The following is a 12,274-nucleotide window of genomic DNA, read 5'->3' as shown; positions in this document are numbered from 1 at the left end:
TGAGCAAATAATAGATTATGCCAGCTGCTTATTCTACTGTTTTACCTCAGGGAAGGAGTAGAGGTTAAAAAATTAGTTGGCTGATATAATCCATCCACTTATTGCAAGACCACACACACACACACACACACACACACACACACACACTGTGTGTGTAAAGCCATTATGAGCATGTTTAATATTTATGAAGCTATTTAGATCATTTACCAATTCCAAACTTGTGCAATGCCATGCATGTAACAGGCTGCTGTTTTTAAAATCCAAAAAAGTGTACATTTCACTGAAGGCAATCCCCAGAAGTCATTAAAAAACGTCCTTGTTATTTACACAAAATTCAATTTTTTATTGAAGCATTTGCATCCTTTGTGATGCGTCTTACAAAATCCAGAATAGGCTGCTTTTTGTAGAAACATAAAGATGAGGTGATTTTTCTCCCGAAAGCATAATTTCGTATTGGTGTTTTAAAACAGCATTAGGTAAAATTTTAGGCACGTGGCAAAAGGATAGATAAAGAATGTCTAATATAAATATAAACTAGAAGAATATTATTGTGTTTTAAGCTGGAGCTTTCATCTCAAACACAAAACCCATCCATTACTAGATGATTCATATGTGGGTTTTCCATGGCGGCCCAAGTTAATGAGCCATGGAAGCTTTCTGCAGAACCACAGGGATATCTCTTGAGTCTAATTAATTGCTTGAAGTGTATTGGGAGAGTGTTGTCACAACAAGAAAAATTTTATTTTTTTACCTGCTTACAAAGGTTGCTTTAGAAATCTGGAATTTTCAGATAAAGTTTCTATTTTAGAACAAGTAAAAAAAAAAAAAGAAGAAGAAGAAGAAGAAAGAAGAAAGAAATGACACATCACCATCTCTTCCCCCACCCAAGCTGCCACTCCCACCAGCTGACTCAGAACAACTAGCTTTCTGCCAATGGTTTCCATCACAGCCACGCCTTTGGTGATCTGCACCCAGAGGCTGCTGGTCACCTCTTGCCGCCTGCAGTCCACCAGCAGCGGGCGATGCCTCGGTCTGGGAGCTGTGGCAGCTCTGTCACCTGTCTGAGCCAGGTGGTCTTCCCTGGAAACACGCTTCTCTCTTCCTCCCAGAGCACTCTGCACTTTTCACAGCTCCTCCCAGGATGCTGCACCATTAGTATTCCGTGTTTTCTGTCTAAAATGCTAGATGAGAATGTAAAGGGAAGTTTAGAGCCTGGTTTTTCAGTTTTGGTTTTCCCAGGTAGCCTTCCTCAATCTCTAGGAAGTTGTTCTGTTGCAGCAGGACTGTGACATGAACTTCTGGGAATGCTGCCCCACGGCAAGGCCTCCGTGGGCCCGGACCTTGTTCTCATTCAGCCTCTCTCTTGGAGTGAAAATAAAAATTATTTATAAAAATTATCGGGCTAGGGTCGACCTGGTGTGGGGTTACCTTTGCCGAGTATTTTGTTTCATCAGATGTGAAAATCACTGTGCCCTGTTCTGTAATGCAGACATCCTACCCGCAGTGGAAAGTATGTTTTCAGTGATTTCTGAAGATGGGCGTGAAAACTGTCTGCCACATGGCCCGTGTTTGCACATCTCTATATAGTTACGATTGAGGAGTTTGACAGTAACTCTGAATCTGATTAATTAAGAATGTGTAAAAACAAAGTTCTTGCATTATAGCTCGTTCCTTATCTTTGTGTCTTTTACTGTGATGTTGTAGAACTTGGATCATATGGAAAACTAAAATATTATGACACAATGACTGAAGAAGGTAAGAATGATTTTAGAATTGTATGCATTGGCTTTCTTTTATTTCTAGTGTCTGTTGCTTGCCCATTTTTTTTAAAGTCATTTTCTCCCTCTTTGCATGACTTCCGTGACATTGTGTGAATTATTATTCTTTCTGCGTTTTCGTCCAGTTTTTGCCATCGTGTTCATTTGGAATTGGAGATGTGCAATACCATGGGTAATCATGTTATTCCATTCAAAAGATCCAATCCATTGTGATTGTGGAACCCACTCAGAGAAATGGTGTCGGCAGCGTAAACACAGCCACACACCCATTGTGTCAGCATTGCTTCCTCCACATGCTCACGACAATGTAGAGAAACACTTCCAGCCAACACTCCTCCCTTAATTTCAGAGAGGGGTTTATGTCCTGGAGATACTCTGATTTACACAAAGGAATAAGCGACCTAAAGTAACTCCTGGACCCCAAACCAGCTAGAGACCCGTTTCTGATTCAGGGTTGCTGTCGGCTCATGTCCTCAGCTCCCACAGTTCCTGCTGACTCAGCAAAGTCATTACTCTGAGAGACCAGGGTCAGTCAGCATTCCAGCTGGTAGATTGGTACATGTTGAGATTCATCCCCTACGAGCTCTGGCATATAATTTTAACCATTTCCCTGGGGCAAATGGAGTCTGACAGATTTATTTTTAAATGTATTTACTAATGAATTCCAGGCACTATCCCAGGGCACAGCTTTGCCCCAGTTGATCATTGTTCTGGGATTAGTTCACCATGGAACAGCAATTTGGAAAGTTTGCATTCTTATAAAGGGACTTGTCCTATTGCCCTCTTCCTCATCTCACTGAATAATAAACAATGTGTGTAAGTTATAAAAACATTTGGGGTTTCTACATGACTTTTACACTGATACTGATAAGATATCAAAGGTACCCCTAGAAGGGGAATCAGCTATTTTTATCCTTCAATGTGAGAGATACTCCCAAATGGGTTGCATATCTTGTTTTCAGCCTCTAGCATTTCGAAGTTGCCTTAGCTTGCCATAGATCTCCCAGTGGCTCTGCATGCCAGAAGCAACATCTGACAGCAAGAGGAAGCCCTTCACAGCCCCTCCCTGCTCTGGCTTCTGCACTACCCATGGGTCCTTTCCTGCTATCCCTGTGCTTTCAGAACCACTGTGATGTTTCCTAAAGCAACAGGGTTGGGGTCTCAGCCTAGGCCCCCTTGTAGCCACCCCAGGGCTCTCCCCACAACTTGGGGAAATGCAGACCCTTGGGGCAGTGAGGGCCCAACAGCAGGAACCACCTATGGGAATAAGTGTCCTACCACTGAGCGCCAAGAAAGACAACCCAAACCTTAGAGGCAGGCACCTGTCCTGGCTCTTTCTATTCCATGTCTTCAGCCCACTTTGGCTCTTAGTGGGACTGGCTTGAGAAGCCAGAGCTGGGACTCACTGACTTTATCATTCGATCGCTCTCCCGCGTCTCCCCAGCCCAAAGCCTCTGTTTCGTGGCTCAGGTGGCAGGTACGTTTGTTAGTTCCTACCTGACCTGTCACGACCCTTCACTTTCTACCCCCTCCTGTCCTTTGCCTTCCACCCTTAGGTTCCCATGGCCAGAGCTTCTGCCTCCCTATTGCCTCAGTTGCCTCATTTCTCTCTTACCTGGTTTCTTTCCTCTTTCCACATCCATTTGAACAAGGGTTGCTGCCCAAGCGTCCCTTTCTCTTCCTCCCTACACCAGATCACATGAAGATGCAAAATGGCTACTTCCAGTCTGATGACTGCCCTTGCTAATGGCTGGGCTTTCTGGGCAGGGAAACAAAGTCAAAGTAATGTCTGCAGTGATGGCCATAGCCGGCCCTGGCCCGGACCCTGGCACGACTGTGACATTGTGTTCGGGGGCCTCAAGGGTCGCCTCAAACACTTCTTATTCTTCTCTTGACTTTCCTCTCCCTTCATGCATGTCTCTTTGTATCCTGTTCTTAACTGAACATTTATTCCCATCACGGAGATAGCTAATAGTAATGAAGGCAGCATTTTTAAAGTGTACTCTATGAAATACTAGTTTCATGTGATGTCCATAGGAATCTTGTAACAACACAGAAAAAAAAAAACAAGAAAGTAAGATTGATTTCATTAAGTAAGTGAGAGAGCTTCTAAGTTAAATAGGTTCTTTACCAGGGGATTCAGAGCCTCAGTGGTACCGTGCACTGCAGCCCAGAACGCATTGTCAAAAGGAACGGAGTTTGCAGTACTTCGCAGACTTCATTGGCTATAGAGCCCATTCTTCCAGGAAGCCTGGTGTAGACTGCTTTGGAAATGCCGGAGAAGGTGTTCTCTTTCCCCTGGAATGGGAACCTCTGAAAGATGAGTCTTCAGAACACGCCGCAGTCCCCCTTGGGCACTCCTAGAAAGGAGGCTTGGAACAGCAGGTCTCCATCTAGAAGACACTTCAAACCACACCCTCTGGCAGCTGCCTCCGTGACAAGCCAGGCTTACACCTGATTCTGGGATCCCATCTAAAATACTCAGAACTAGCTCAGTAACCTCAGACCTGGCAACTGGCATGCAGGATTCCTGCAGACTCTAGGGGCCTCTCCCGGCCAGTACAAATAATAATAACTGGGATTGATGTCACTTCCATGTTGTACAATGTAAGGAAGTGTAATGAAGATGGAGATGTTTGGGGTATCAGTGGACAAGCCAGCCTTCAGGAAATACGCACCTCTGTTTAAGCATTTCTTTTCACAATCTTAGAATCTTAGAATGTGACTACCCCTTGAGCAGAGCTTTATCGTAAATGCCCATGGGACTAGTCATTATCTGTAACTATTTTCAGGGAATTCTCTGGATGTTGGATGATGTCAGCTACTGGCAATGAGGCCTGAGGGTTTTTTCCCACTCAAGTGGATTTATATATGCCACCCCACCCTAAGGGAAATTGAGTGGTGAGGTCCTAAATATAGAAAACTGTTCTGCACATATTCAGTTCATTATTTTAGCACCTACTGTATGCAGGTTACTCTGCTGGGTCCTTTGGGGAAACACAGGATTAAAAGGTAGGCAGGTGACCCTCATGGGACTTGTAGACAGGCAAAGAGATAAAACACAGCAATCACTTAGCCACCAGGAAGAAAGTGGTTAAATACCTTAGATATTCAGAAGAAGATGACACACTACGGGAGGAGGAAAGATTGCTTTCAACTGGGGAGAAGATTTTGTGGAGAAAGTGATCTTTGAACTGGGCCTCAAACAATCAGTAGATACGAGTTAATTGGGGAAGGACGAGTGGTAAGTACTGACCTTCCAGGCAGAGAGGGATAAAAGGATGGGGGCACACCCACCTTTCCTGGGTGCCTCCCACCTGCCAGGTACAGTGCTGTGGGCTTTATGTCATTTAATCCTTATAATGATCCCACAAGGTAGATTTCATTGAAGATGAGAAAACCAAAGCTCAAAGAAGTATTTTATTAAGGTGAAGAAACTAAAACTCAGAGAAGCAAAGTATAATTTGCTCTGGAACTCAGAGGTAGTAAGTCGTGATGTAGGACCTGAACTCAGGACTGGTTTGACCCAGCCCTGCCCTCCCGGACCCCCTGTGGTTAGCTGTACAAGGTGGAGTGAGGACAGGTTAGATTGGCGGCAGTACAGGGAGTGGGAAAAAGGCTTGAAGGAAAACCACATGAAGGGAAAGGTTTGAACCACAAACTAAGGACATCATGGAATGAGCAAGGAGCTATTGGATAAAAGATAAACCCTTACTTGAACACTTTATTAAAAAGGTTATTTTTTTAAAATATATTTTATTGATTTTTACAGAGAGGAAAGGAGAGGGGTAGAGAGTTAGAAACAGCGATGAGAGAGAAACATCGACCAGCTGCCTCCTGCACACCCCCCACTGGGGATGTGCCCGCAGCCAAGGTACATGCCCTTGACCGGAATCAAACCCAGGACCTTTCAGTCCGCAGTCCGATGCTCTATCCACTGAGCCAAACTGGTTAGGGCTAAAAAGGTTATTTTAATAAAAACAATATACTCACTCTTAGGCACTGAATAAAATTATGACATTTTTGCAGAATTTGTTCTTGCCCTTTAGGGCACTTTTCGTCCCTTCCTAGAACCTAAACTGCAGCAGCTCGCTGGGCCACACCCAACCACCTCTCCCACCCCAAGCCAATCAGAATTGTATCCATTCATTCATTCATTCCCTAATGCTCGGTTAGTGCCATGTCCGACAATACAGTACGCCCCAGGCACTAGACTGGGTGCAGGGCCTGTGGAGATTAAAGCCAGCCCTTCCCCTAAAGAACTCGCACCCTAATGGGGGACTCAGGCAGAGAGGTGAGTAGTGAGATGCACAGACCCGAGGTGCTGGGGGAGCTCAGCAGAAGGCATCTCCACTGCCTCAGTCCTGCTTCCCAAGATGGCAACTACCTCACCAGCCACCTGATACTAATGTGCTCACTTAATAGTGACTGAGCACATGCTCTGTACGAGACATTGTGTTAGACTTGCTGGATTAGTGAGCATCACTCCTCCCAAGGACTATATTTTTCTTCTGTAGCAAGAGGTTTCCAGAGATGCAAACCAATTACTCCAGAAATAGTCTTTTGGTGACCTCAGATCCCTCTACCTGAGCAGCCATCCTCCTGTCTCCTCATGGGGTGTTACCTTCTATTCTTTGAAGAGCAATCTCCAATTTTACCTAAAGTTAATAACCCATAGTTTACATCTCATCTGCAGATACACAAATGTCATTGTCATGCTGGACAATTCTCAATACATTGAACTTGGCTCCCTTACTAAAATTACTCTAGATGGAAATATAAAAAACTAGTTGAAAAGACAACAAACTTATGCAATAGAACAAGATAAATTAAAAGGAGAAGAGACCTTTTCACCAATGGCATCATAAAGAGCCATTAATGTTTGTTCTTTGGAGATAAATGTTCATGAAAACATATAGGTAGGTAGATAAACAGAAATCCTGACTAGTAAAGAAGTGATGTATGGGGAAAGCTGCTTGCAATGCATTATCCTAAACTTATTGACACTTAACAGAAGCCATTCCAGAAAAATAATTTCTCCACTATTTAAAAAAGTTCATTTTTGTTCATTTGTAAAAGGGAAAAAAATATATAAAAAGTTGTAATATCAGAGGAAAAAATTATAATGATCTTTCCCTTAATGAAATTAACACTGTTGTTTCATGGAAACCAACAGCCCCTTTACCAAGCTGAGAAACTAATAGTCTTACACGAATGAATCATGGGGGCCTAAATTAGGCTGAGTTTTGAGAAACCCCATTATCTCAAAGAAGCAAAAGCATTTTCAAGTCACCTAGTCTAGCCAGTCATTTGATATTCTTAATTGCAGTGAAATAATCCAGTACTTTCTCAAAGAAAAATTGAAGTTTGGAATACCACTTAACAGTGTTCTTTATTGCTCAAGATGTTTTCTCTGAAAATGTAGTCCTAACACAGTTATCTGTGGCTTTCACATGTTTTAATCCATGCTTGAATGGATGGGATTTTGTTATATACACTGATCTATTAGGTAGGATAGGTTCAGCTATATATAGCAGAAAATACAGATTAGAAGTGGCTTAAGCCCTAACCGGTTTGGCTCAGTGGATAGAGCGTCGGCCTGCGGACTGAAGGGTCCCAGGTTCAGTTCCAGTCAAGGCCATGTACCTTGGTTGCGGGCACATCCCCAGTGGGGAGTGTGCAGGAGGCAGCTGATCGATGTTTCTCTCTCATCGATGCTTCTAACTCTCTATCCCTCTCCCTTCCTCTCTGTAAAAAAAAAATCAATAAAATACATATATTTTTTAAAAAGTGGCAAGTCAAATAGAAGTTTATTTCTCTCTCAAGTAAAAGAGGCCCAGAGGCAGGCTATACATGGCAGAGGTGGAGACTCCACAATAATCCAAGACCCAGGCTCCTTCCATCCTTCTGCTTCACCATCCTTGTATTTGACTTTCAACCTCAAGGTCACCTCATGGTCCAAGATGGCTGGTGGAATAGCTCCAGCCATCACATTTGCATTCCTGGAAGGAGGACAAGCCAAAGTGATTTTCCCCAGCTGATTTGACTTATTTTTAAGGGGCCCTCCTTTTAGATCAGTGGTTCTAAACCTGTGGGTCACGACCCCTTTGGCTGTCAAACGACCCTTTCACAAGGGTCGCCTAAGACCATCCTGCATATCAGATATTTACATTACGATTCATAAGAGTAGCAACATTACAGTTATGAAGTAGCAACGAAAATAATTTTATGGTTGGGTCACAACATGAGGAACTGTATTTAAAGGGCCAGACGGTTGAGAACCACTGCTTTAGATCCTCCCAGTAAAATTGACCAAAACTCAGTTCCATGACTACACCTAATTTCAAGGAAGCTTGAAAATGTAGTTTGTTACATTGGATTATTTGCTGTCCCCAATAACTTAAGTATTATGTCATTAGGAAAAGGAAAGGGAATAGATAATAGATAAGCAACATGCAGTGTCTCCACAAAAGAGAAATAACACTTTTGTATAACTATATGTTGATGGGGAAGACTCTGTGAGGGATATTGAAAGCTTGTGTTAAGTTTGAGATACCTATGAGATACCCAAATGGAGATGTGGAAAAGGGAATGGATATGGAGTCTGGAGCTTGGGAGAGAGGTCAGGGCTATGGATATAAATTTGTGAGTCACACAACACAGGTGTGACTTAATGCTGCAGAACTGGATAAGAATACCTAGCTAATGAATAGGGAAGGGGAGTCCAAGGATTGACCCTAGATACTCCAAAATTTAGAGTTTGGGAAGAAGTAGGAGTCCCAGCAAAGGGGACTGGGTTGGGCAGAAATCCAGGAGAAAAGGCATCCCAGAAGCCAAGAGAAAAACTTTTCCAAAAGAGGGCAATGAACAGGTGATAGCATCAATTATTGACCAGTGAGGTTGAAGAGTTGTTGTGGCGGACAGATAAAAAGTGATGGACAGAAAGCGAGATGCTTCCAGTCAGGAGTTGGGGAGTGGTGCGTTTGTTGCTAATGAAAAGGTGTAGGGCCTGGCTGCAGGAGTGGGTGGGTAAAGTAAGCTGGAGGAAAGGGCAGCTGGAAGCACATAGGTTAGGACGGTGAGGAACCAAGCGCTGCAGGGCCCACCCGTGTAAAATTACCAAGGATGGTGACAGGAGTAATGGCGAAAAGAAAAATCGTGAACTGGGTTCCCATATCCTCAGGAACATGGGAAGAGCGACGAGGAAGTCAGCTGGAGCAGAGGTGGTAGAGGTGATCGGCTTGTACTTCAAAGGAGGGAGGAAAATGGTCTAGATGTACTGAGGAAGGGATAGGATGCAGGGCATTTGGAGAAACAGGAAGCTATAACTAAAAGGAACGTAGCTTTGTTTTAAATGTCTACTTCACAGGAACTATCTAATGGATTATATTAATAAATATCAAAAAGCTTATCAGTATATCTTGGAGATGTTCTATATGCGCACTTTTAGAATCTCCTCATTCCTTTTAGCATCTGCATAGTATTCCGCTGCATGGCTCTGCCATGGTAGGTTCCGTCAGTACCCTGTTAATGAACATTTAGGATGTTTCCATTTTTGTTTCTTTTTCTAGTTAATACAACAGTGTTACATGAGCATCTTCTTTACCCACATAATAAACTCTACTGAGTAGATGATGTGTATAACAAATTCCTAGACATACCCATGGTACCAATGTACAGAGTGAAGGGTTGGGGAGGAGGCAAGGAAATACCAGACCAATAGATATACACATTTCAAATTCTGAAAGATATTGCCAAAGTGCCCTCCAAAGGAATTGTACCAACTTACACTTCCCTCAAACAAATTTAAATGAGCTCTTTGAACAGAGATTCAAAGTGGCTTTATTACAAAGCAGATAAGCCTTTGTAATGGAACTACCTTCTAATTTACTTGTTTTAGAAACCTGACTTTTTACCAAAGTTAATTTAAAGCCAGAGTGCAGCTAGGGTGGAAGTCTTTGTCCTCTCTAAATTAGATGACAAGGCAATTCCTCCTTCACAGATTATCCAATTCCCGCCGCAGCGTGAGCACTCCTACCTCCAGACCACTCCCCACAGAAAGTCTGAGCGGTGCACTGCAAGTTAACTTGCCACCTTCCAATTACCAGCCCAGAGCCCCGTTGTGCACAGACACCATTTCCAATGCCATGTCGTTTCATGCACTCCAGGCTTATGGTTTCTCTCATTCAGTCCAGCTTCCCATAACTAGAGGATTTTTCTGGGCTCTTGAGAACCGATGCTTTTTGTAAGGCTGGGCCTTATCAAAAAAAATTATATATATATACATACATAAATATATGTGTATATATATATATATATATATATATATATATATATTTAACTCACCAGCTATTGACCACATTACTTTTTAGAGATGTATTCTTAAAAGTATGGGTCTTAGGAAGACAGCAGCCTAGTGAATGTGCATAACCAGACTAACCAGCTAGTAACCAGCATCAAATCTGTCAGAAAGACCAAACCAGCTGTGTGGGTAAATCCATGGTCTTCCTGAAAACCAGGACCCAGGAATTCTTCTACTTAGAATACATCCAGCTTTTCAGACTCATGGCATCTTATTCCCATGATCTCAACTGGCAGCAGTAAAAGCAGAAATATTAGACCTGGCAAACAAAGGCAGCTTTGGCCACATTGCCTATGTAGACGGTGTTAAGTGGCCGCAGAAGGCACATTGTGGGTGCTTCTTTTTGTCTATTTCTGACACCCCTAGAGCTGAAAATGTTAAGTTGCCTTCATCAGTCATACTTGAATACTGTTATTATATATTAACTAGATACCCAGTGCACGAAATTAGTGCAAGGGGCTCGGCTCTTGCAGACCCAGCTGCCTCGGCCGACCCTCGCAGCTCCGGCTTCGTCTGGAAGGTTGTTCTGCTGTTTGGTCTAATTAGCATATTAGCTCTTTATTATAAAGGATAATATAACTCTCCCCCCTTCCCCATGAAGCTTTCTCTTTTTTAAAAAAAAGTGGGATATGTTTTACCAGGAGGCTGGCATGTTCAGTTAAGCATGGTAAGTTTCTCTTCTGATTAAATCTGAACTGAACCGAATCATTTCATTTTAGTCAGGGGCCTAATCCTTCAGTCATTTAGTTAAGAACTCTCAGCACGTGTTCACACTTCTGCCACAAGCCCACGTTTCCAGTGAGATACACAGTCATCTGTTTGCAATGTAAAGTTGAGGATTCAAAAAAAACAGAATATAGAAAGTCAACTGACAATTTGCAGACACATAACATCCAGCTGACAGGATGCATGTACATGAAGTATGGCTGCTACTGAATAACTGTTAGCCAAATCTAAAACCTTCCACTTTGCATCACGATAAACAATTGGGTAATAGATAGACTCATCATAAGAAAACTGTGTTTTTTTAAGTTCCTTTTTTTTTTTTAACATATAAGCCAACGTAACCATTCAACACATATTTACTGAGCACGTACTATTTGCCAGGTGCTGTGAACAAATCAAAACTCTGCCCAAATGAGTAGATTATTAATCTACTAGATATTATCACAACGCATTTGAAGAGACATACCCAAGAAATGGGCTCGAACAAACTGACTCAGAAGAGATCTTTGCACCCAATAGGTGGTATGGGAGCTCAATGTTGGCAAATCTTGGGATCTGAGACCTGCCTTAGTTGAAGTGAGTCTTTATTCGTTTCCCTCAGGGTGCAGGGGATGTGAATAAGAGGAAGACGTCCATTCAAACCTTTTATCTGGCAGCCCCTGCCTGGCTCTGAGCTCCTAAGCTGAGATCAAACGAACCCCTTTGAGAATTTCTGTGTGGGAGCCATTTGTATCTGTGTATATGAAATAGAATTGTTCAGAAAATTAAGTTCCCAAAATAGCAAAGCAGTGACCTAAAATGAGAAAGAGCACTAGCTCTCCAGCAGGGCCGGCCTCAGGTAAGGTCAGTGCATTGGCCCTGTTGCTGAGGCAGTGTGTGTTACATCTGACGCCTGCTGGGAGGATTTTTGATTTTTAAAATCCCAGTTTTGCCTGATCTTGACTAAGTTACCTATTTTTTTTAAAACCAGAGTCTCAAAAAAGACAACATTAACTGTAAACACTATTAGACTTTGGAAACTGAATCACAGCGTTAACCAAGAAGGGAATCTGTGAGTTTCCTGCAGCGTGCTTCTGGCCCTTCCTTCTTCCTCTGCCCCTAAAGGGAAAGTAAACTGAATAGCTTTTCACGCAGCAGGCACTCCATGCATACCACACACACACACACACACACACACACACACACACACTTCCTTCTTTGTTGTGTGTTAATGTTGTTATGTTCATAAACACTTCCTGAGGGCCAGCCTAAGAAGGAAGCACTGGGGATGGATGGATGGATGGATGGATGGATGGATGGATGAAAAACAGCATCCCTGTCCATGAGGGGCCCACAGACTAGCTGGGGAGATGGCCAGTAAAATGCCTCTGAGGTTCTGTGATAACTGCTGTGATAGGCTAGGGATCAG

The 12,274-nt window shown here is 42.9% G+C and overlaps 1 protein-coding gene across 7 annotated transcripts in view; it reads left to right on the top strand.

Annotated features, from left to right (window-relative positions):
• The window catches only part of SLC24A2 (solute carrier family 24 member 2), a 229,181-nt gene that overhangs the window by 162,976 nt on the left and 53,931 nt on the right, over window positions 1-12,274 (top strand). For 4 of the 7 annotated variants that reach the window (XM_036331258.1, XM_036331260.1, XM_036331255.1 and 1 more), the window contains one exon: window positions 1,705-1,755. The exons of the other annotated variants lie outside the window; for them this stretch is intronic. In XM_036331258.1, coding sequence (XP_036187151.1) covers window positions 1,705-1,755 — 51 coding nt within the window. The remainder of the gene's footprint in view (window positions 1-1,704; window positions 1,756-12,274) is intronic. 7 annotated transcript variants of the gene reach the window in all.

The sequence above is a fragment of the Myotis myotis genome, unplaced genomic scaffold (assembly GCF_014108235.1).
Source record: "Myotis myotis isolate mMyoMyo1 unplaced genomic scaffold, mMyoMyo1.p scaffold_m19_p_12, whole genome shotgun sequence".
NCBI lineage: Eukaryota > Metazoa > Chordata > Mammalia > Chiroptera > Vespertilionidae > Myotis > Myotis myotis.
The sequence above is the reverse complement of the archived record's forward strand: the minus strand, read 5'-3'. Positions and strand labels throughout refer to the sequence as shown.